Source organism: Panthera pardus, unplaced genomic scaffold (genome assembly GCF_024362965.1).
Source record: "Panthera pardus isolate Hobbes unplaced genomic scaffold, ASM2436296v1 HiC_scaffold_10, whole genome shotgun sequence".
In the NCBI taxonomy this organism is placed as follows: domain Eukaryota; kingdom Metazoa; phylum Chordata; class Mammalia; order Carnivora; family Felidae; genus Panthera; species Panthera pardus.
The window spans coordinates 100,957,037-100,981,911 of record NW_026526655.1 but is presented as its reverse complement, the minus strand read 5'-3'; the positions used below and the strand labels follow the sequence as shown (position 1 = coordinate 100,981,911).

The following is a 24,875-nucleotide window of genomic DNA, read 5'->3' as shown; positions in this document are numbered from 1 at the left end:
AAACTTGGAGTAAGAAAGTGCAGAGTGTGTCCCTATCAATCTTAATTCCTGTCGGTGGGGTCAGACTGACTTCTGCGTTCTAAGCTTAGGGTAGGTATTTGATGAAGGATTTTTTTTTTTTTTTTTTTAGGAGAAGGATGGTTTTGCTTTCTTTTTAGCTTTCCTGATGAGGAGAGGGTGAGTTTGTGAGAGGTGGGGAAGTGGGTACGTAGGACATTCTGATGGTTTAGTTAGCTCAGTTTTCTCTTTTGAGAATGGTAAAGACAGCATTCAGAAAATTTAAACAATAACTTGCCCAAAGTCCACTGTTAACTACTATTAAGAACTATTAAGAGCCTCACACTGGGACTTGAACTCAGGTTTTGTTGGGACTCCAAAAGCGTGCCATTGTCATTACCTACAAATACTGTTTGAACCTCCAGGGGAAGTTTGGCTCCTGGTTTTAGAAAGACAAGCCCAGTCTTTGTTGTTTGGTCTGACACTGAACAAAGAGAGTGCTTATTAAAACTGATGGGGCAAACTGGAAAAAACTTAAAGCCCCAGCAAGTGTGCATTTCATGCCCCCTCCTTGGAAAGGCCCTCCCCTCCTTTCTGGCTATCAGACTTTTTCCTCGGGGGTTCTGTCAGTACCATCCCCTGCATGGAGGTCTGGCCCATTAAATGAGGATTACGTTAACAATATAAATGTGAAGAGCTTTGGATAGTTTGTCCTGTGTGGGAAACAGTAAATGTCAGTTGTTAGGCTCTGCCCTCATCATCCTCATCACCATAATCATCGTTAACAGCAGCAGTTTTCAGTTCTCAGATGCCCTTAAATATGACCCGTAGATCCAAAAGCGGCTCTCCTTTCAGCTTTCCTTGTTCCTGTGTGCTCTGTACCCCACCACGAGCCCTCCCCCAAGCCTGAGAAGTCTTGCACACTCTCCCTTCCCTTCCCCAGTCAGGCAAGGCCGGGCCTTCACTGGTCCCGGGACTCAGTCACCTCTATCCTGTCTCTCCCTTGAGTATCAACATCGTGGCACCCCTTAATTGCTCATCCCCACCTGGGAATCCGAACCCCCATCTCTTGTCAGTGCCTCTAGTTTCCTCATTATCTCACCTTTTGAAAAGAGGGAAAGTATTTTGACTCCTGGAGTTAGAAGTTCTGAAACTCTTTGGGGTTGAAGATTACTCATTAGCTTGGGCCCACAGTGGCTTGGAGGTCAACATTCCAGCTGCTTCCACCTTTTTTTAACTCTCAGTCACTAAAATGAAGTTGAACTTTGAGCCTGGCCACCCATGCTGAAGGCCTTAAGCATGGTGTGTGCCTGCTAAAAACATGTTTGGATAGGTTTGTTTAAATGTTATGGTTTTGGAAAAACAAGACTCGTGGTTTTGATTTTACACTTAAAATTGTAAGTCTATAATATTTCAATTTTACTATAGGCCCAATCAGCTTTTAGGAGCTAAATTAAAACACCTAACCATGCTTTAAAACTGCCACTGTGGGGAAATGCATTTTATGTGCGGTATATTTGACTTTGTTTAAAAAAAAACAAAATTCAGCCGAGTACATTTGAAGATCTAATTGGCTTTATTAAGTGACTCATGAATCCGGCAGCCTCCCATCTAGCAAGTAGAGATGAGCTTCCAAGAGCTGTACAAAATGGAAGGTTTTTATAGGAAGGAAGGTAAGGCAAGAAGTTATTAGCAATCCTTAGAAAGAAAGGATTGTTTCAGGCAAGGTCACCTTCCTTTAGGGGGAAAGGAGGGAATCTTATTAAGTGGATTACCTCATCTTCTTCTGGAAGATGGGGAGAGTCCATATGACAGATTAACTCTTTGGTGCTGACCAGAAGATTCCAGACTGATTGGGTTAAAATTCCACTCCTAGAGAGGTTGAAGCTGCAGTTAAGTCTTGGTTTGTTCACAGGGGTGAGGGATTCCACCTTGGGCCCATGGCTCTCTTTTTAACAACTTGCAAGTGGAATTTGGAAGCACTACCACTAGAATACTGGTGTTGGCTTATTCCACACTATTTGAGGCCTAATTTTAGTTGCTTTGAATTATTCTGTACTTAGTAAAGGAAATATGGCATGTCTCTCCCAACCTGTTTGGATCCTCTGTGATGGTAAGGCCTGTGACCGCTCGTAGTTAAGCAAATACCTGTGAAATGAACAAAGAACAGGGCCCACAGCCCTTAGTATTTAGAGCTTTTTTATGCCCTTGTTTTATTTCACATAGTTTGGTACCTGTCTTAATTTGCCCTGGGGCAGTTGTTTTTGAAGGTTAGCTTGTTTTCTAAAACTGTGATGTCCAGTATGGTAGCTATTAGCCATATGTGGCTATTGTGCACTTGAAATATGACTAATGTGATTCAAGAACAGAATTTTAATTTTAATTAAGTAGCACTGAAAGACTCATGCTTGATTTAGTTATTGGAAAAAGTTGAAGTTTGTTTGGAATAACCTGAATGTGTGAACCTACTTATTTAAAGTTATATATTTAGCTCTCATCATATTTTTTTCGGACTATGCTGTTCTAGAAGGTGTACATCCTTGATGTTAAAGATCAAGTGTAAGGTGTAGGGTGTGAGGAAGTAAAGTGGGTGAAAAGAGACCAGAGCTGTGTTGGTGCTGACAGTGTAAGACATCAGCAGGACTGGTTGGTCAGAGCTAACAGAGGGAAAGGCAGAAACAAATTGAAGCATGTGGCAGCACAGATCAGACTGACACTTGTGAGGCAAGGGCAGAGCAGACAGGGTGAGAGGAGAGGGAGGTGGGAGGAGAGAGCAGCATACCTATGAAAGATAAAAGAGAAGTAAATGCTTTGTAGAAATAAGTTGAAGCATCCCGTTGTTCTTTTTGAGGGGTGATAGGCCAGAAAGGGATACCATGTTCTCTTGGTGAAGCTCAAGCAACATGGAAGTCTCCCAGAAACCTCTCAACCAGTGAACATAATGAGACAGGAATTAATAGGCATCTGGGGACAGCTCTTTGTCATGGAAGCAGTGTCACCATGTCACACGGAGAAGGAGGGCTTTAGAAAAATCAGCCAGACTCTTCATTCAGCATGCATTTCTTGAGTACCTACTGTGTGCCAGGAGCTGTCCTAGGTGCTGAGGATACAAAAGCTGGTGGAGCTGTCTGTGAACATTCATAGCAGCACTGTTCACGAAAAAGTGGAAACAACCCAATTGTCCATCAGCCGAGGAATAGATAAGCAAAGTGTGGTTTATCCATATAAAGGGATATTACCTAGTCATCAAAAGCAGTGAAGTACTGATTCATACTGTAGTATGGATGGACTTTCAAAACATACTAAGTGAAGAAGCCAGTCACAAAAGGCCGCATAAGATTCCTGTAAGATTTTATAGGGTATGTCCAGAATAGGCAAATCCGTACAGATGGAAAATCGGTAAGTGGTAGCCAGGGGCTGGAGAGGGAAATTGGGACTAACTGCTAATAGATACAGAGTTTCTTTTTGAAGTGATGGGACTGTTCTGGAATTTGATAGTGGTGATGGTTGTACAAAGAGTGAATCTACTGAAAATCACTGAAGTATATAGTATCAAATGATAAATTTTATGTTATACAAGTCATATCTCAATTTAAAAAATTATTTTAAAAAAATGAGTGAAGCACTCTGTTGAAGGAGTTCAACAGAGTTATAGGATTAGACATAATTATCGCACACTGTGAGATGAGCACGTTGATGGTGTAAACACAGAAGTGCATACCTGTGGGGCCTAACCTAGGCCTTTGGGTGGTCAGAAAGGCCTTCCCACAGCCTCTGTCTTTATGAAGGAGTAGAAGGAGCCTAGAAATCCAGTCTCCCACATTTAGTTGTTTACTGCTTCATTTGGAAAATCCATAGTTTTCAGGGGCCTTAGATGAAGGCTGTCTGCCTAAGCATGTCTTCTGCCCCAAGGGTCTGCATGAACTAAAGGCCTGGAAAACGAAGGAACACCCATGGTGCAGGATTACTTCTAGGAGAGGGAAACTTTTGTGAGACCCTCTGTTGGCTGGGGTTCACTGGGTGAGAACCTAAACCCTCTGGCCAGTTTCAACAGAAGAGGTTGACTACACGGATCCTTGGGAAGGTTTGAAAGGTGGGACCTAGGCCAAGCCAGGGTCACTCCCCAAGTAGCACATCAGAACTGGGCCTCCAAGGATGCTGCTTCTTGCCTCCACCACCAGGAAGCTAGCTAGTGGCCTGTGGAGTTAGGAAGCCGATACGACAGCTGCTGACAGAGAGACCACAACACTTCCGCCAAAATCAGAACACCACTGTGACAGCTGCTGGCCCCCAACCAGGGTATCGGTGTGACCCACAGTCATACAACACACCCTTCATACCCTCCCTCTCTCCTCACGTAGCTGCTGCACATTCAGATCTCCAGTAAGGGCACCTGACAGGTGGAGCCTACATAGCACTCCAGGCCCTAGGTGCACAGGAGTGTAGAAAATAGAGTTGTTTTCCAGCCTCTGCAGTACAGGAGTGTGCGATAGATATCGTGAAACCAATTCACAGGATTTGCCATAAGGTCAAAGTGTGTGGATACTCAGAGAGTGTGTGTGGATACTCAGAATTTAGCCTCAGTCTGCTGCACTTTGGGCCTACAGAGTTATGCCTAATGAGTGGGCACACTGTGCCCGGCCTGGACTCTTTCTTTGGTCTCTCCAGTTACATGACAACCTACTGCAAGACCAGGTGATACTTTGGCTTCTTGATTTCTGCATTTTCTTCCACTTATCTTTAGTTTATTTGTTCTACATTAGACATACTAAATGTAAAAGTGGCTCCCATGCCCTCTGGGAAGTGGATGCACACGTGCATACAGGCAGTTGGACATGATTGTCTCTAGGAGGTGGAGGAACGTGTACAGGTGTGGGATGGATTGGCCCAGGCAGAGTGTCCACGCGTGGGGGATGCTTTGGGGAGGAGGTAGCTCCAGAGCTGAGGTGCGGGGTGTGAATAGGAAAGGAGGAGAACAGCCCAGGATGTGCAGAGCTCTGTGTCAGGCAGTGGATGCCCAGGAGGGAAGAGGCCTGCCAGTGACTCATGCGGATGAGGCCACTGGAAGCCAGATAGGAGGTGGGAGGAAGAGCGGGAACACAGTGAGGCTGGAGGCCAGCGTACCGACCCAGTGACCAACACGTGGCATCAGCATGGTGTCAGTAAAGGTAGAGCAGGAGTCTTTGATTGGTTTCTCTTAAATGGCTGCGTGTAACTTTATTTCCTTTTAAACTATTCGGAAGGTAAGTGAGGTAGGGTGTTTTGCATAATGCTTTTTGTCTTAGGTTGAATGGATTTTGCAGTGTTGCTTAACAGAAAAAAAAAAAAAAAGAGCCTAAAAATAAACTAATTTAAACTAAATTGCATTTTTGAGTTTCTTTGAATTTAAGGTTGCCTGAAGTGAATGCATAACACTGTTGACATCCTGCTTGGACTATGTTTGAGAATGAAAAATGGGCTGGACCCCAGATTCTGAATATAGCCATTAGAGAGCATGCTTAGCCCAAGCAAACACACTCACGTTTGTTTGTACAGAAAGTTTTAAGGCTTTTAGTTTAAACCGTGGATCTGAAATGCAGCCCCTGGTTCAAAGAGTAATGGTTGCACTTTAAGAGAATACTATACTCTGCACCCTCTGAGAGTTGCCATTGGTAGTATTCACATGACAAACAGAATGGCTGGCCCTTTGTTCAAGAACAGTGGAACTTGTTTCTGGTTCAGGCACTTAAAACATTTTCTCCAGTTATTATATGGCCTAAATTTTCTTTGGTACTTTGCGTATAAAACTCCAACCAAAATGCATTTGACCAAATTTGTGTGACTTTTGAATAGTAATTGAACTCCCCTTTTTTGTGGCCTGCAGGAGATATGGATTTAGCCGCCAGAGCAAAACAGAGAAGGTAAGACAAGCATAGATAATGGGAGAGAACATTGGAGAGATGGAAGTGCCCCCCCCCCACCTTTGTCTGTCTGACACTGACAGGCTGCCCGCCTAGCAAGAGTGGGATGTCCGTGCTCTGGTCGCTGGGCAGCCTGGTGCACGAGGGATGTACCAGCTGCCTTTGGCCACCGCACCTCCCTTGTATCTGCAGCCAGCCACCTTGGCAAGTCGGGGAACTTGAGGGAGCAGCCTCATCGCAGGGCTCAAAGTGAGAGGTGATTGGAAGTCATGGCCCCAAGGGCAATTCCGTGCCCTCTGATAACTCCAAAAGTGTGACAATGAAGTCCATTCCCAGGGCCCTGAGCACTCCCCATCTGATGAGAGAGACCCTAGACAGATGTGAACAGGATGCTCGCAGTGAGCTAGAACACAGCCACATATTACAGGCCTGCCCTAAGACAACCTAGTACCTAGCGTGGAGAAATCAGGTAAGTCAAGAGGGGATTTCTAACTTCACAAAGCAGTCTCAAAACTTTCTCTTAATTCATGTATTTCCTGATGATCTTCAGTTGTTGGCTGCAGGGCTGTCCTGTCAATCTTACAGTGCCAAACCTTTACTGTGTTTCAGGCCCTTTGTTCAGGGCTCTGTGTGTATTTGTTTCACTTACTTCCCTGAACATCTCTATGAGGAAGATGCTTGCTACCTTTTTTCAGAAAAGCTGAGGTCAGAAAGCTGAGGCCCAGAGAGGCTCCCTGATTTGTCCAAGATCACGCAAGCTCCTAATTTGCCACGATAAGAATCTGAACCCAGGTCTGTGTGACATCAAAGTCTCTGCCCTTAATCACTCTTTTAAATAAAGCACTAACTAATGTTGTCAGTGGCCTCTTAAAAAGCAGAGTCCTGTAGTTCAAGATCTATTGATACCATTTTTTTTCCTCATTCCCCATCAGACACTCAGATATTCTTGCATGGGACACTTACTCCCTCAGCTCTGTTCTCCTGCCACCCCTGCCTCTGTCCAGAACCCCATCCCTCAGTCCTTCCAGGAAGCCTTCCCTGGCTCCCAGCCTCCCTCTGCTTTATGTAGGAATTGTCTCAGTCAGCAGGGGGCCTGAATAGTGACCAGGAGCATGTGTTCTGAAGCCAAACTGGCTGGTTTCAAATCCCTTCACTGTGTGACTTTGGACAATGTACTTAATTGTCGTGCCTTAGTTCACAGAGTCTACAAAATAAGGGCAGTAATCATATTGCCTCACAGCATTGTTGTGAAGGCTGAAATGTAAAGGATATAAAATCACCCATCACAGAGATATCTAATAAGCAATGGCTATTTTATCTGTAGCAGTAGTTCATTAGTAATCAGTCATGGACTGATTATGATGCCTTTTTTGTTTGTTTTCTCATTATTTATTTTTTTCCACATTTGTGTTTTTATTCAACTCAACAGTCATTTCCGCTGATGCTAGGTGTTTTCTGGAGTTGAGTAATGTCAGGTAGTGTCTGATATAGAGTAAGAATTTGATGTGTACATTCGATATGATATGTAATTTAGTCTGAAAAAATTGTCTATGCGTATGGGTATTGGATATATTAATTATGATTGGAAAAATCATGCAATGCCCATTAAATAGTATTCACTTTGGGCTTGTCTTGTCCCCTATAGATACAGGTTTCTTCCAGTATCATAAAGCAGAGCATACATATGAAGCCTTTTATAAGCTAAAATGGAGTAAAGCTAAGAAGCAGTTGCCATTCATTTATATGAAAAAAAATTTGAGTGAGTGTTCCTACACCTAAAAAAAATAACCTCTCGTAGGCTTCTCTGATACTGTGGAACATACCTCGCTAACAGGTACACAAAATAAATTGAGATGAAGCACAGATGCTCAGATACAGTTCTGAGCTCTGGCAGCTTGATGCTGAGATGCCGAGAGTCAGTCCCAGGGCGGGAGCTTGGTGGGCCGCACTCACTGCCCAGGGCACGCACTGCCTCCATAATGAATGGCTCACTGCTAAACCAGCCCTGAAAACTGGTTTCACTTCCACCTTTTTTTGTAAAAGTGAAAATCCTTTTCAGATTTCTTTTGGTTAGCAACAACAGGTACTCACGTAGGTCTTCTGTGAAAGCAAAGTGGCCTAATGTGAGCTTTGAAAAGCAGGGGATACATGTGTAGATATACCTGTATAGGAGCTCACGGTGCTCCCTGGGATCAATTATGGGCATGTCGTAGAAAAGCATCCTAGCACTGGGATGGTCTGAGAAGGGTCTCTGAGACCAGTTCTCTTTTTCCACCCTAGAAGACCCCGATATCCAGAGAAGGTAAGCCTGAGGTCACCCAGCTGATGGGTGGCAGAGGTGGTATTAAAACAGGCACTCTAGACTTCCAGCCCATGTTTGAGGAACAGCATCTAATCTGGGTGTCTTGAGTGTGGTACATTTAGAGCCTGAGGCTGGGTCCGGAGCATGAAGCTTAATCACCAAGCAAAGCAGTTTAGATCTTTATCCTTCGCACAAGAGGTTTTTAAACTTCGTTGACTGCTTCTTGGCAGTAAGAATCCTGTTTTTCATGGTGATTTCAGTACCCACGCGCAGACACCTCAAAAACAAAAGCTTCCCTTTTGTTAACAAAAGTTAACCCTTTACTACATGTAAAACACTCTGATATGTCCTGTTCTATCATTTTTGTTCAACTTATATAGATGCTGGTCATACCTGCTAAATTACTTTCATATCCCACTGATGGGTCTCAACTGGCAGTTTGAAGAAAGCACTCTGTTCAGCAGTGATTTACTCTCGAAGGCATTAAAGTAGGGGAGAGACCCTGTCAAAGTATAAGGCTGGCAAGTGTGTACGACCTGATAGGAATTTAATCAGCAAGTAGTTCAGAAATGGATATAGGCATTGGCCAAGGCCTGGAGCTCAGCCTGCTCGGTCTGTATTTGAAATGGAAGCTCAGGTCTGTGGATTTTCCACTTGTCAGGGACTGCTACACCTTTCCAGATGCGTGTGCTTTCTTTCCCAGACTCGTGCCTTGCATTGTTGTCCTTTCTCTGCTGAGTCTTCATCTCGAGTGCTCAGCTACTTTTGCATCTTCCCTTCCAGACCGAGGACAAGAAAACGACACTCCCTGCGGGGCTCTCGACTGCAGAAAGAGCCGATGCTCAGGAAGAAGATGAGCTTCAAGCTGCTGAAGAGGTGTGCGGCCCACATGAGTCCCCTGAGGCTTCTGTTTAAATCATCTGGAGAGAAATTTCCCTTTCATCCCCAGCTTTGCAAAATGGCCAGCTGCCTCCCTCAGTCACCTGCTGTTAGCTGGCCTGTCACACCCTTTCCAGTTTCCTTTTCTCACCCCCCTCCTCTCCTGCCCCTGCCCCTGCCCCTGCCCCTGCCCCTGCCCCGTGAGGCTCACTATAACAGATCACGTAAAACAAGCCTTGGATTGTGGCGCAGAGATCTGTTTAGACGTGTTGTGGAAGTCTTATGCAGTCGGGTCCACTCACTGCTACTTCTCCCCACTCCTCTTTCAGCAGCGAATTCAGTCACTGATGACCAAGATGACCGCCATGGCGAATGAAGAGGTGAGGGGAGACTGTGTGGGGAGGGCACAGTGTGGAGGTGGGGACTTGGAACTGCCCTGCACTGTTCTGTGGGGCCTCCTTATAGAGGGACCACCTTTAAGAGAACCCTGTGTTTTCAGCACTCAGTGCTTCCTGTTTCCTTGAGATCTTTCTTTTAGGAAACTTTTTACCAATGCGTAGTGTTGCTGTCCATGGGAACCTCTGTGGGGCTTGAAGGACCCTTGTGAGAGTGGAATGTCCCTGCTGAGACAGCATCCCAAGGGCTTCTGTAGAAGAGCCATGGTTCAGCCCTGCCTCTCCATAACCAACCATTCCACAAGAGCCCTTACTTTCTGTTTCCTTCCCACACCATCTAGGTAGAAAATAGAATACTGCATTTATAGTTGGTCTGCCCAGACCTCAAGGCCTGTCCAAAAGGTTTAACCAAGGGCTTTGAAAGGATCCTTCCTTTTTAGGCCAGGGAAGGCCTATGGCAGTAAAGAGATATTTGGGGAGTTCCGAGATTCCTCTATCTCTCCCATTTGTACTTCTTTTTTCCCTGAGTCCTAAGCCCTCCAAGTTCCCTGTAGGCTCTGTCAGTGACCCATAGGAAGAGACCTTGAGATGGGGTGTGTGAGGTAAGGAATGATTTTCCAGAGGTACCCGGGGACCAGGGAGAATCTGGCACAGTTGAATGACTCAGGAGGTAGAGAGAGGGCTTAACATTTGTCCCGAGGATTGTTTTCTCCCTTCCTTGTTGATGAATGCCTAGACAAAAGCCAGAGTACTTTTCCCCCAGGGAATATTATCTGTTTTGGTATACTACTCAGAGCATTTTCCAGTTCTGTGAAAGACAAGGCATGGCCTTACGCACCCCCCATCCCTGTGATTGCAGAGCCGTCTCACCGCGAGCTCCGTGGGCCAGATCGTGGGACTCTGCTCCGCAGAGATCAAGCAGATTGTGTCTGAGTACGCGGAGAAGGTATGTGGGGGCCTGGCTGGCATCTTTGCCTCAGGTGATGCCTCAAGGATTTGTTCTCTGCCCCTACACCCTTTCGCAGCATTGATGGAGTCAAGTTGTAATTCATCAGCAACATTTGTCAAAAACATGCATGCCACGCAAAGCCAACAGCATCTGCCCGTTAGCTCAGTAAATTTTCCTCTGCAGTGCCTATTTTTCTATACGTATAAAGAGAAAACCTGTCTCTCAGAGCGATTATCGCATCTGATAAATCGATGCCGGAGGTATAGCACAGGCATTTCTCCTCTACCAGGCTTCTTATAACTTGGGCCCAGTTTGGTGATTGGGTCGAGGAATAAGCTTTGCCGCTTAGGAGACAAACCCCATAACTCAACCAAGCCCAAGGCAAAATTTTTTGTTCCACTTTATTAAAAGTGTATAGAATGAACTAAAGCCTGAAAGTCATATTTCAGTGTTAGATTTTTTTCCCTCTCCTAAGAATGGGCAGCAGGACCTTGACTATTTCAGGGAGACAGTGATTAATCATTTTGCACATAACTGATTCTGGTCTGGCGGAGATGTAGTATCGGTAAAATCAGATTTACAGGGCATTGTTTCACATCCTTCCTTCCCCAGCCGTACTCCGTCTATCCCCCTAAACCGTTGATGTCTGTTGAAGCATCCAGCTTTGCTTTCCCTGTCTCAGGAGCCTTGACGACAAATTAGTTCTGCTCTGACCCGCCGTGCAATATTCTCAAGTGATTGTGCACAGATGATGTAGTTGGGGAAGGGATGTCTCCTGAAACTGGGAGTTATGACCTACTGTAAACACAGCAGGTGGCCACCTCCCACCAAGTGAGGGGTCTTCTGAGCAGGACAGCCAATACAATGGCTTAGAATGTCTGGGGGTGGGATTCTCCTGTTTCCCCCACCCCCCCAAGTCAGTGCTTCTTTGCATGGGTTTTTAATGCAACTTTCATAGAAAGACTTTGTTGTAGATGTTGTTTGCTTTATTTGTTTGCTCTTGTTTTGTCAATATCCCCCCACCAGAGACCACCAGGAACACAACTGTCACTGAACAGTTAGGTTTATTGCTGGTGGTAGTGAGGGAGACTGCTCACCAGTGGGGAACCAACTGGCATCTCAGTAAGGAGGCATTAGGAAAAACTTACTATGGAATTCGGGCTCACTTTAGCTGATTTGAGGAAGGACCAAGAAAGTAGGACTTTGCTCTGTGTTGGATGTTTTAAGGAAGGGCAGTTCTATAAAGGAGTGTCTAAATAAATTGTATCAGTAAGATGGGAGGGATGAAAAAAATTCTAGAAAGGTGGGAACGAATCAAGTTTAAAGCTGTATTCTCCTGTTAGCTGGTATAGGGGGATGTTTGGTCATGTTTGTGGTTTGAACAGTGATCAGGTTTTGTCCATGCTCAGATGTGATTACAGAGTGGTCGTGTTTTTACCTGTATCTGTAAGACCTTGTGTGATGTTGACACTCTTTGGAATTGTGTATGTTTAACACGAAGACCTAGTATGCACAGGCCGGCTCCCACAAATCAGGCTTTGCTGAGAGTGCCAGCTGGGCTCACAGATGCCAGAGGCTGCTTTTCTCTTCCTCTGTGTGTATATTCAGTTATCTATCCCAGCATAGCAGTATTACTACAAAGGTTGTAGCTTAAAACAACACACATTCATTATCTCACAGTCACTGTGGGCTAGCAGTTGGGCACAGCTTAGCAGGGTTCTTTGTTTCAGACTCTCACAAGATTGTAGTGAAGGTGCTTCCCAGGGCTGCTGTCTCATCCAAAGCTCAACTGGGGCAGGATCTGCTTCTCAGCTCATGTGGTTGTTGGCAACATTCAGTTTCTTGCCACCTGTTGGCTGAGGTCCACAGCTCGTGCTGGCTGTCAGCTGGAGACTTCCCTCCATTCCTTGCCACGTGGTCTTCCCCAACATTGCCCCTTGTTTCATCAAAGCCAGCGAGGGGCAGCAGCTCCTCATGGGATAAACAGTACAGCTTTATGTAGCATAGCTATCTATATGCACTCACATACATCCCATCACCTTTGCTGTGTTCTCTTGGTTAGAAGCAAGTCACAGGTCCCACCCCCACTCAAGGGAGGAGATGACACAAAGGCCTGAACACCAGGAGGCAGACACCATGGGGCTGCTGTCAGGTTGTCCACCGCAGTATGTTTGTTCTTCACTGTAATCTTACTGCCATAAATTAGGCTGACACCAGGCACTGGCAATTTATCTAAAATCCATAGCCTTCCCTTCCCTTCAGGGTTTCAGTAATGAACCGCTTGGAAGTAGAGACAGGGTTGAGGGATGCCCAAAAGGGAAGCCATCAAGAGGTACTTGAAAGAAACCCAAATTAGGCTGTGAACAGGATGGATTTTTGCTTAGTAAGGAAAGGGGACAAGATAGTTTGGGGAGGAAAGAAGAGTGAAAATGATTTTGTGACCAGGGGATGAGTCGAACAGCCTGCCTGGGACAAGTTGGAAAGTTGACAGGCATTGGGATATAAAAATGTAGTAAAACACATGTGCAGGCTTCTCTTTGTAAGGTTCACAAATTCTTATAACAGTGTAACGTGATAAATAACCCATGTGTTTCAAAGCAATTCCCTGAGGTATGTAACTCGATTTAATATGGTTCCTGTAGAGCAGCAGGGAAGAGGAATGTAAAAAAGCTCCCAGATATATAATTCATGAGTTCACATAGGCTCTTGGCCAAGGAGCACCATCCCTCTCTTTATCCAAAGGGTAACACTCTTCTCAGAAGGTGCTAGATGAGACACCAGTGTTCTTTTTGGTGCGGATGTCTAATCTGTTCCCTGCATCTTAGCATTCACTTTTATAAGGAAGGAGAGTCTGTGACTGTGATTTGCAGGCAACTAAGAAGCCTGACTATCCAAAAACCACTCCCATTCCACTGTCCCCCACTAACCTGAGCCAGAAGAAAGGGAAGGAAGCTGAGCCAGGCAAGGCTGGGCCAGGGGAGGTGCCTGGTCCCTGAAAGGGTGGGAAGGGACTCTCCCTAATGCCACATACCTACCAACCTATATACCGTTTCAACCACTTTAATACTTGACAGCCAGCTAAATCATTCCTTGGTCAGCATCTCCCTGAGCCAGAATCTTAGCACATTTTATAAATCTAGATGCACAGATCTGTCTTGGGGAATCAGAAGAATCTTTCCTGAGTGTGCCAGGTACCTTGCATACCATTATCTCATTTAATTCGCAGCAGTATGCAGCCTTCTTGCCTGTAATCGTCTGCCTTCCTTCATCATTACACTCACTCACATGCAGCCGAAACTACCTGTTTATGTGTATGTGGACCACCTTTTACTCTCTCTGTAACTTTGGGGCCTTGCCAAGAGCCTGGCAGTGTTGGTGCTCAATACATAAACATGTGATATATCCATTTTGCAGATGAAGATACTAAAGATCAGAGGTCTTAAGTAACTTGTCCAGTATCTTGCAGCTGGTAAGTTCCAGATTTGCATACAGGACCATCTGACTTTGAAACCTGTCTCCTTGGCAAGGTGACGTGTTCATACAGGAAAGCGGGGAAGGCCTCCTTTGCCATCATCCTTAGTGTCTGCCTTCCAGGCTTTGCAATGACAGCCTCTTTAGCATCTTTCCTCATCCAACTGCCTACCTTGAGCTAAGTAGAGAGAAGAGGCCAGATCATGTTGGGAACTAGCCACAGAAATAGGTAAAATGAAAATGGTGTGTATGTGTGCATTGTTTTTCATGTCATTGGAAAATAACATCCTAGCCAGAAGACTGTCAACTTCTCGATGAATTTTGGACCACCGAAGGACTTATTTGTGGAAGGATTTGTTTTTCCTTAATAGGTTTTGGAAATTTTCCTTTCCAACAATTAAGAAGTTCTGACACCAGGACACCTGGGTGGCTCAGTCGGTTAAGCGTCCGACTATTGGTTTCGACTCAGGTCATGATCTCACGGTTTGTGAGTTTGAGCCCCACATCACTGTCAGCACAGAGCCTGCTTGGGATATTCTCTCTCTCTCTCTCGCTCTCTCTCTGCCCCTCCCCTGCTCGTTTTCTCTGTCTCCCTCTCAAAAATAAATAAATAAACTTAAAAAAAAAAAAGAAGTTCTGGCACCATTGCTTCTGACCTGTTGATTATGAGGACCATTCTCTATCTTGCACTTAATCCAAAGCCTAGACTGTCTTGAAATGATATCTTTCAGGAGCACTTGTGGGGAGCTCAGGTAATTAGAGCTGGGTGTGGCCAAAAAGAGGTAATGGCCAGAGTATGGTCAGGGATGCACGTATAAAAACAGAAAGGAAAGAAAGTCTCTAGAGAATGCAGACAATCACATTTGATTAGATTTTGTCCCTTTCTACCGTGATAATTTTTATAAACAGTTTTTTTTTTAATTTTAATTTTTTTTTGGAGGCTTGTGCTCATTGGTTTATTTTTTTATTATTATTATTTTTTTACTGGTACATTGAGCTATGTATTTTTTATAAATAGAATTTATTGTCAAATTGGCCGACATACAATACCCAGTACTCATCCCAAAAAGTGCCCTCCTCAATGCCCATCACCCATTTTCCCCTCTCCCTGACCCCTTCATCTGCCCTTAGTTTGTTCTCTGTATTTAGGAGTCTCTTGTGGTTTGCCTCCCTCCCTCTCTGTTTGTTTGTAACTATTTTTTCCCCTTCCCTTCCCCCATGGTCTTCTGTTCAGTTTCTCAAGATCCACATATGATTTGAAGACATACGATATCTGTCCTTCTCTGACTGACTTATCTCACTCAGCATAATACCTTCCAGTTCTATCCACGTTGCTGCAAATGGCAGGATTTCATTCTTTCTCATTGCCAAGTAGTATTCCATTGAATATATAAACCACATCTTCTTTATCCATTCATCAGCTGATGGACATTTAGGCTCTTTCCATAATTTGGCTATTGTTGAAAGTGCTGCTATAAACATTGGGGTACGTATGCCCCTATGAATCAGCACTCCTATATCCCTTGGATAAATTCCTAGTAGTGCTGTTACTGGGTCATAGGGTGGCTCTATTTTAATTTTTTGAGGAACCTCCACACTGTTTTCCAGAGTGGCTGCACCGGTTTGCATTCCCACCAACAGTGCAAGAGGGTTCCCATTTCTCCACATCCTCACCAGCATCTGTTGTTTCCTGATTTGTTCATTTTAGCCACTCTGACCAGTGTGAGGTGGTATCTCAGGGTGGCTTTGATTTGTATTGCCCTGATGAGTGACGTTGAGCCTCTTTTCATGTGTCTGTTGGCCATTTGGGGATGTCTTCTTTGGAAAAGTGTCTATTTGTGTCTTCTGCCCATTTCTTCACTGGATTATTTTTTTTCGGGCGTTGAGTTTGGTAAGTTTTTTGGATACTAGCCCTTTATCTGATATGTCATTTGCAAATATTTTTTCCCATTCCATCAGTTGCCTTTTAGTTTTGTTGATTGTTTCTTTTGCAGTGCAGAAGCTTTTTATCTTGATGACGTCCCAATAGTTCATTTTTGCTTTTAATTCCCTTGCCTTTGGAGATGTGTTGAGTAAGAAATTGCTGCAGCTGAGGTCAGAGAGGTTTTTTTCCTGCTTTCTCTTCTAGGTTTTTGATGGTTTCCTGTCTCACATTTAGGTCTGTCATCCATTTTGAGTTTATTTTTGTGTATGGTGTAAGAAAGTGGTCTAGTTTCATTCTTCTGCATGTTGTAGTCCAGTTATCCCAGCACCATTTGCTAAAGAGACTTTTTTCCATTGGATGTTCTTTCCTGCTCTGTCAAAGATTAGTTGGCCATATGTTGTGGGTCCAGTCTTAGGTTCTCTGTTCTATTCCATTGGTCTATGCGTCTGTTTTTGTGCCAATATCATACTGTCTTGATGATTACAGCTTTGTAGAGGCTAAAGTCTGGGATTGTCATGCTTCCCGCTTTGGTTTTCTTCTTCAATTTTACTTTGGCTCTTCAGGGTCTTTTGTGGTTCCATACAAATTTGAGGATTGTTTGTTCTAGCTTTGAGAAGAATGCCAGTGCAATTTTGATTGGGATTGCAGTGAATGTGTAGATTGCTTTGGGTAGTATTGACATTTTAACAATGTTTATTCTTCCAATCCATGAGCTTGGAATGTTTTTCCTTTTCTTTGTGTCTTCTTCAATTTCCTTCATAAGCTTTCTATAGTTTTCAGCATATAGATCTTTTACATCTTTGGTTAGGTTTATTCCTAGGTATTTTATGGTTCTTGGTGTAATTGTAAATGGGATCAGTTTCTTTATTTCTCTTTCTGTTCTTTCATTATTGGTGTATAAAAATGCAACCTATTTCTGCACATTGATTTTGTACCCTGAGACTTTGCTGAATTCATGTATCAGTTCTAGCAGTCTTTTGGTGGAGTCTTTTGGGTTTTCCATGTAAAGGATCATGTCATCTGCAAGAAGTGAAAGTTTGACTTCTTCTTTGCCAATTTTGATGCCTTTTATTTCATTTTGTTGTCTGCTGATGCTAGGACTTCCAACACTATGTTAAACCACAGCAGTGAGAGTAGACATCCCTGTCGTGTTCCTGACCTTAGGGGGGAAACTCTCAGTTTTTCCCCATTGAGGATGATATTAGCTGTGGGCTTTTCATATATGGCTTTTATGATGTTTATGTATGTTCCTTCTATCCTGACTTTCTTAAGGTTTTTTTTTATTAAGAAAGGATGTTGTATTTTGTCAAATGCTTTTTCTGCATCCATTGACAGGATCATATGGTTCTTATGTACCACGTTGATTGATTTGCAAATATTGAACCAGCCCTGCAGCCAAGGAATGAATCCCACTTGATCATGGTGAATAATTCTTTTTATATGCTGTTGAATTTGATTTGCTAGTATCTTGTTGAGAATTTTTGCATCCATGTTCATCAGGGATATTGGCCTATAGTTCTCCTTTTTTGTGGGGTCTCTGTCTGGTTTAGGAATCAAGGTGACGCTGGCTTCATAGAATGAGTCCAGTAGTTTTCCTTCCATTTCTATTTTTTGGAACAGCTTGAGAAGAATAGATATTAACTCTGCTTTAAATGTCTGGTAGAATTCTCCTGGGAAGCCATCTGGCCCAGGACTCTTATTTGTTGGGAGATTTTTGATAACTGATTCAATTTCTTCACTAGTTGTGGGTCTGTTCAAATTTTCTATTTCTTCCCATTTGAGTTTTGTCTACCATGATAATTTTTATGCCACTTGTGATGCAACAAGCAAAGAAAACTTGTCTCTTAAGTTCTGCCACTCACTAACCTGGACAGTATGCTGTGTGGGAGCCTTTTGTTTGCAAGTGATAGGAACTGTGTCCAGAATGGTATAAACAAAAGGGAGCATTTATCAGCTGTCATAACTGGGAGGTCCATGAATGCAGGGCTCCTAGAGACTCAAACAGCCTTGTCTCATCTTTCTGCCTTTGTTTCACTCTGTCTCTTTCTGCATTGTCACCTGGTGGCTTCACCACAGACTGTCAGTCTTCTCACACCCACCGCACTTCTGTGTGTAAAGTCCTAAGGATGACCTCTGTTCGACATGGTTCTGACCTTGATTGGCAGCCGTCTGGAATGAAGAAGAATGGTGATTGTGAATCCCCACAGGAACTGTTATGAACCAGAGGATGCTGGGCACACGCAGTGGCCAGCGCCTCCTAAGCCTTCGCTCCCAGTAGGACCGCAGAGAATTTGTCTACCTAAATTGGATAGGATTGACCCAGAAGAACCCATTGTTAATATGTCATCTGCCTTGTTGAGGTAGCTGCCTTCATGTTGTTATTTCTCTACGCTGGTTTTATATCTTCAGTTAGTGCTATTCCACTTAGTTTTTTAAAACATTTACAAAGAAAAGTGGTATCATTTGGGGGATATTTTAAGTCTTCAGCTTGATTTCTTTTCTGCCGAGAACTGAGAGAATTGAGCCCCTACATGGGATGATCTCTTCTTGCAGCAAACACCTGTTGTGCACGTACTGTGTCCCAGGAAGTGTCAGGTATGGGGGCAAGGACAGAGTTATGAGAAGATGTGGACGCTGCCTTGAGAAGCTCCTAGTTAGCAGTCAACCAACCCATAAAGAGAGAAATTGCAGAAGAATATAGCCTGGTGATCTCAAGTGGATGCCAGTTGTTGCTTGGTTTGTGTTGCCATTTGAAACATCAGTACACGCTCGAAGCAAATTGGTTGTTGGTATAGTTGATACTGAACTTTTTTTTCCTGGTAATAAATAGACAGAATGAGTGACTTTTTAAAACTATACCCAGTTGAGACAAAATGGAAAAGAATAGACTAAGGGGGCTGGGGACTGAGGAAAGATAGCACGCCCCAGGGGCCTTGTCAAGATTAGCAGGTCATGGGGACCTTAGCAACCAGGCGACCCTGACTACTTGTTGAAGAGTCAGGCCTGAGCTAGAACTACCGTGGTTTCTGGTAAGTGTAGATTCAAATGTTTCTAATCCCGTCATCTGGCCCCGCCACAGAACAGCATTTTTTACCATCTTCTAGCAGCACTGGCATGTAGAGTTAGGGAACAAGTATGGTATAAGGAAAGAGTTGCCTGCCCTCTTGGGAAGCTCCTGCTGTGACCACAGACAGAAAAAAGAGTTTTTTTCTAGGGGTGGATTTTTATACCCCTTCCTTCTGGACTCCATTTCTTCACACAAGGTCACGAATGTTCGACAAATCACATCCTACATCTGTAAACTTCTGGAGGGGCAAGATTTCATCTTTGATCCCTGTATCTCAGTTGCCTAACACATAATAAATGCTCAATTGAGGCTGACAAGTGACTCTGACAAGATTCTGCCGAGACTCGCCCAGGGGCCATTCAGGGTGACTTTCCCTCCTAAGACAGACTCTTCTGAGATGTTGCGTGGATCAGTTCCTTGTAGTTTCCTTCCTAGCACTGCTGACAGTGTCCTGTGTTGCTTGTCTCTACCTGCCTCCCAGGACTAGGATGTCTGTTGTAAGTGATGGCTGGGCTCATTGAATATCCCCAGTGCCTAACGTAATAGGGTTTTCATGAATGTTTGTGGAAGAAAAAATGGAAGGGAGGGAGAAGAAGGAACAAGAAGAGCTTTCAAAACTCTCTCTTCCTCTGTGGCACAATTTAGACTTGAGGAGTATGTGGAGGATAACCCCTTTATTTGTGGATAAGGCTTTACCTGACTGTGGACTGTGAAGGTCCAGGGGTAAGGTCTATGTCTTTTTCCATGTCCCCAGTGCCTACCACTGTGCCTCATACATAACAGGGTCTGAGTGAAGGTTACGTCAGCTAAGCAAAGGAAGTTGGGATGGAGAGATTTAGAACGGTAATCAGAATCTGGAGATTAAGGAATCCTGTGAATCCGGAAAGAATAATGTTAAATATATGGGATTTCTAAAGTGTTCCACAGTCTCCTGAAATCTGCATGACTTAAAGCAATAGATAGTAACTAACAGCAACTAAAGAAGAAAAAAATTGTATCAGCTAATGAATTGTTGACCTGGTAGGATGGTCTCAAGCTGCACAGTGCAGCCCACAGTCTCAGGATCTGTATCAATTTGGATAAAGCATAGAATTTGTTTTGTCAGATTTGAACATTATTTAAAGCTAGAAAAGAAGAGATGGCTAGCACTCTGGAGAATAGAATCAACATTCAAAACTACCTTAGGTTGAAATGATGAGCCCAAACAAATTCATTTTTTAAAGAGGATAAATGTGAACTTTGATTGAATTTCAGCAAAATCAGTCATACCAATTCAGGATCAGGCGACCTGACAGTAGTTCATGGGGATAAAAGTGGGAGGTATAGGATTCTGCTCATGCATACTAAATGCTAAGTGCATTCCAGGCAGATACTGCCCGCCCTGCAACCCAGAACTGTGCGTTAGACTCAGCAGTGTTACATGAATATGGGTCTTTGAAATTCACACAATTTCATTAGTGGGAGTCAGAAATACTGAAAAGAATCTACATATCTAGTCTCATTAATAGAAGCAGAGGGGGGTGAGCGAATAGTCCCATCCCATCTGCAGCGCTCAGACTCCAGTGAAAAGGTCACTTGTAAGCTGGAGAATGTCTAGAGGACAGAAGCCAAGATGGGGAAGGGTATTGACACACCATTACAGAAAGGGGAGAGGAAAGAGCGATGGAGACTTCCTTGTCAGTAAATCTAACTACTATGTGAAAGAGTGATTACACTTAATCTCTGTTGCTTCAGGGAAGAATGGACATGTATGTGTTTGTGTCTCTGCAGATCTGATTCTGTTTTCTGCTGGATTTTTGCTTATGTTTTGTACGTGCTTTCAAATTTTGATTGTGAGTTCATATTCCTTGCAAATTTACCTACAGAAATTCTTTGAAGCCTAGAGTTGAATCTCTGTTCTTTCAGAGGAGATTTGCCTTTTCGTACTGGCAAGTACCCGGAGACACCCCAGCCCAAGTCCATTGTATACATAGTCTTGGGGCGCCTGGGTGGCTGAGTCGGTTAAGCGTCCGACTTCGGCTCAGGTCATGATCTCACAGTTTGTGAGTTCAAGCCCCGCATCGGGCTCTGTGCTGACAGCTCAGAGCCTGGAGCCTGCTTTGGATTCTGTGTCTCCCTCTCTCTCTCTGCCCCTCCCCTGCTCATGCTCTGTCGCTTTCTGCCTCAAAAATAAATAAAACATTAAAAAAATTAAAACAAACAAACAAACAAACATAGTCTTGACTTGAGGGTTTTTTGGACCATACAGGTAGTGTGTGGATTTAGACACACACTGCATAAGGGCCAATCTATCACAAAAATCTGGCTGCAGACTTTTCTTTCTTCTTTCACCTATTTCAAGGTTTATGCAAAGCAATTATTGAAGTGTAAAAATCAAAGTTTGAGTTCACCTGGTGTTGACAAATACTTTCAAGAAAAAAGCCAACTGCAGTGGGTATACATACCTTCCTAGAGTTCCACTTTCACTAACTTTTGGCTTGACAGGTTTCTTACATTCTTGCCAGCTCATAGCTTTTTTAAAAGATTAAAAAATTAAGTATTTTATATTATCTGTTTACTTGTCCTCAGTAGAAGGGTTCATCAACGTGCCAGAAACTGAAGCCCATCTCTTCAGTATAGAGAACTATATCATGAGATAGGGATCTTTATTGCTGACAGCTTTGTAGCCATATTTTAGTAGGGGAAGGAGGTAACATAGGAGAGATTTCTATTTTAGGAAGAAGGTTTGTATGTAGATAACCTTTGGGGTCTCTTTCATTATAAAAGTATATAGTTTTAGCTAAAGTAATCACTTTTTGTTTCTCTTAGGAATTTACTATTTTGAACCAGACTAATATTATTGAATGACATTTAAATGTGGTTCCCCTAAGAGTGGAAGTTATGAATATCTATCATTTATTAGAAAACATTGAATCTGTACTAGAAGTCATCTTAATCCACACTGTGGTTTTAAAAGCACGTTCTTAATCTGAAATTGTTGAACAAAATTAGATTGGTTCTTTAGTCCTCCCTCCAGTGTAAACACAAATGGAATATTTGTAGATGATTGGCATTCTTTGAGAGATATTGCACTTTTCAAGTAGAAATCAGTTAAGATGCCCCAAGGATTTAATTTTTTCTGTGAAAGATTTACTATAAAGTTTCCTCTCCATCGGTCCAACTTTGTCTCATCCTTCCAGATCCAACATCGTCATCTTCAATTTCCTTCTCACTGTGACTCTCAGTGACCAGAATGCCACATGGGCCATAATGCTCTAAAGAACTGCTTCTGCCTTTATCAGTCCTAGATTGCTTAATAAAAAATATGTTTAAAAACTAGGCTTTCCATTGACTAGGTTAAGACTCTTTAATTCAGCTTAAGAATAAATGGTTATATCTGCACAAAAATAACTTCCCATTAAACAAAGCACTTTGCATAGAACCATCACTAGACTCAAAGGCAAACGGAGGAACCCACAATTCATATGTGCTCTGAGCCTGTTCATGTGCATATATTACCCATTTTAATTGGGATGGAGAAATGTCAGATATGGAATTGGCATATAATATCCTGATATTAATGTACATTAATGCTTTGAAGATTCAAATTTAAGGGGCTGCACCTAGTGGAATCAGAAGGAACTTTCCTCTCTCTAGGTTATATAAGTTATAGGTGGGCCCACTCCACTGATTGGAGCTCATTGCTAATAAGGTGGCCCCAATCAGTGATTGGGACCAATACAGGATTCCCAAGTGGGCCAGGCCCCTTAGATTAAAGTAGTGGTTCTCAAAATTTTCAGTTTCAGGACCCTTTAAGAACTCTTAAAAACTACCGACGTCTCAATAGCTCACATATTAATGCATTTACAAATAATAGTAATAAATGCATTACATATTAACATCAAAGCAATGATACTACATGACATGTAACATCTGAGAAACTTCACAGTATAATCATGAGAATGAGAATGAACAAGATGACATTTTAGTATTATTGTGAAAAAGACATTGACCTTGACGACCCCTGGGAGAGTCAGACCATGTGGCTAAAAATTTAAATCTAGATAGAAAGGGGCACTTGGGTGGCTCAGTCAGTTGAGTGTGCAACTCTTGATTTCAGCTCAGGTCATGATCCCAGGGTCGTGGGGTCAAGCTATGCTGAGCATGGAGCCTGCTTAAGATTCTCTCTCTCTCTCTCTCTCTCTCTCTCTCTCTCTCTCTCTCCCTCTCTCCCTCTCTCCCTCTCTCCCTCTCTCCCTCTCTCCCTCTCTCCCTCTCTCCCTCTCTCCCTCTCCCTCTCCCTCTCTCTCTCTCTCTCTCCCTCTCTCTCTCTCTCTCTCTCTCTCTCTCCTTCCCCCTCTCCCTCTCCCTCTCCCCTTCCCCCTCTCCCTCTCCCCTTCCCCCTCTCCCTCTGCCTCTCTCTCTCTCTCTCTCTCTCTCTCTCAAATGAAATAAAATAGTAAAATAAATCTAGGTAGAAAGATTGTAAAATAGAGAAAGAGATAATAAACCGGCCTAGATATCTTTCCAGATATCGAGGTAGCCACTGGTTTTCCTGCAAGAAGCCTTCTCTGAAGTGAAGTCAAAGGTCTTGATTTTAAAACAAAGCTGTACGTATGCAGGTACACGGGTAAGAGGGTAAAGAAGCCAGGTTGGAGATACACTTTTCATTACCTGAGGACCTTAGCCATAAAAGCAGTTCATCAGCAGGAAAACTTGCTAAAAGTTGGAAACACCATCCAAGCCATGCCAAGGTCCAGAACAGCCCTGAATGAGTATGTGCTCGCCCCTGCAGACTGGAAGAAGTCTGGGGGATAAGTGAGACACTGATCCCCTGGAGCTTGCCTGCATAGGCCACTGGAGGAGGTCAGGATACTCCAGATAGTCCTGATATCAAACATGGGGACATACCTCTGGGGTAGTTCCAGGGAACAGGGAATCCATTCTGTTTCAATTGTCAATAAATCATTAGCTAGAAGGCTTATGTAATTCTAGTAGAGTTAAAAGCTCTCAGGATATGCCAGAGACATGCTGGAAATCAGTGTCAAGGAATCTAAGTTGGATGGTAAAACCCAAATCTGAAAATTAACTATGAAAAAAAAAAAGCTATTAAATATATATAGCAAACAAAAGTGGGCAAATAACATTGTTCATCAGTGTAGAGGAGATATAATTGGTTCATAATAAATCTGTTTCTGACAAATGATTTAAAAATTGAGAGGGAGTCGTCCTTCCTCCTCCCCCAGTTTTTATACTCAGATAATTTTCAGAAACAGTTCCCCATCTCTAGACTATAGGTTGCGAATCTCTTGATGTGACCAAATTAGTTGTATTTGCAAAAGTTAACTCTAGGGGCGCCTGGGTGGTTTAAGCATCCTTAAGCCTCCAAGTTTGGCCCAGGTCATGCTCTTGTGGTCCATGGGTTCGAGCCCCACATCGGGCTCTGTGCTAACAGCCCAGAGTGTGGAGCCTGCTTCAGATTCTGTGTCTCCCTCTCTGTCTCCCCCTCCCCCACTCTCCTTCTCTTTCTCTCTCTCTCAAAAGTAAATTAAAAAAAATTTTTTTTTTTGTTTTAAAGTTAACTCTAATTCCCAGAGATCCAGATAAGCTAGAGTATGTTAGTTGACATTTTTTTAAAATCCCTGGTTTCAAGGCTAGATATGTTGCATTACTGAGTGCTTAGTTTTTCTGTTTCTTTTATGGCCCACCAGCCCACGAGATGGAAAGTGATGGATATTCCTTACTGTTTTACGCAGCCATATCCTGCTGGTTGTTCCCCACCTCCGGAACCGTTAAGCGGCAAAAACTCATCATCTGTTAGTAGTGCTGCTGAATTATTCAGGGAAGTCCTTAACCAAAATAAATGGTGACTGTTCCGTCCAATTTCTCCTCCTCCTCACTTCCCCATCTCTTTTCCCTGTGGGCAAATCTTCCAGACTTTCAAGCTTATGATCACTGCGAAAACATGCAGAGAAAATCGAATACCCAAGTAGTTGTGTTGCACTCGGGCTT

At 43.4% G+C, this 24,875-nt stretch overlaps 1 protein-coding gene across 4 annotated transcripts in view; it reads left to right on the top strand.

The window, feature by feature from the left end:
* The window catches only part of CCDC93 (coiled-coil domain containing 93), a 97,379-nt gene that overhangs the window by 32,094 nt on the left and 40,410 nt on the right, over nucleotides 1-24,875 (top strand). For 2 of the 4 annotated variants that reach the window (XM_019469328.2, XM_019469326.2), the window contains 4 exons: nucleotides 5,861-5,897; nucleotides 8,983-9,075; nucleotides 9,411-9,458; nucleotides 10,333-10,419. In XM_019469328.2, the coding sequence (XP_019324873.1) occupies nucleotides 5,861-5,897; nucleotides 8,983-9,075; nucleotides 9,411-9,458; nucleotides 10,333-10,419 (265 nt within the window). Of the gene's footprint in view, nucleotides 1-5,860; nucleotides 5,898-8,982; nucleotides 9,076-9,407; nucleotides 9,459-10,332; nucleotides 10,420-24,875 lie in introns of all 4 variants that reach the window. The other 2 variants (XM_019469327.2, XM_019469325.2) reach the window with 1 other exon arrangement.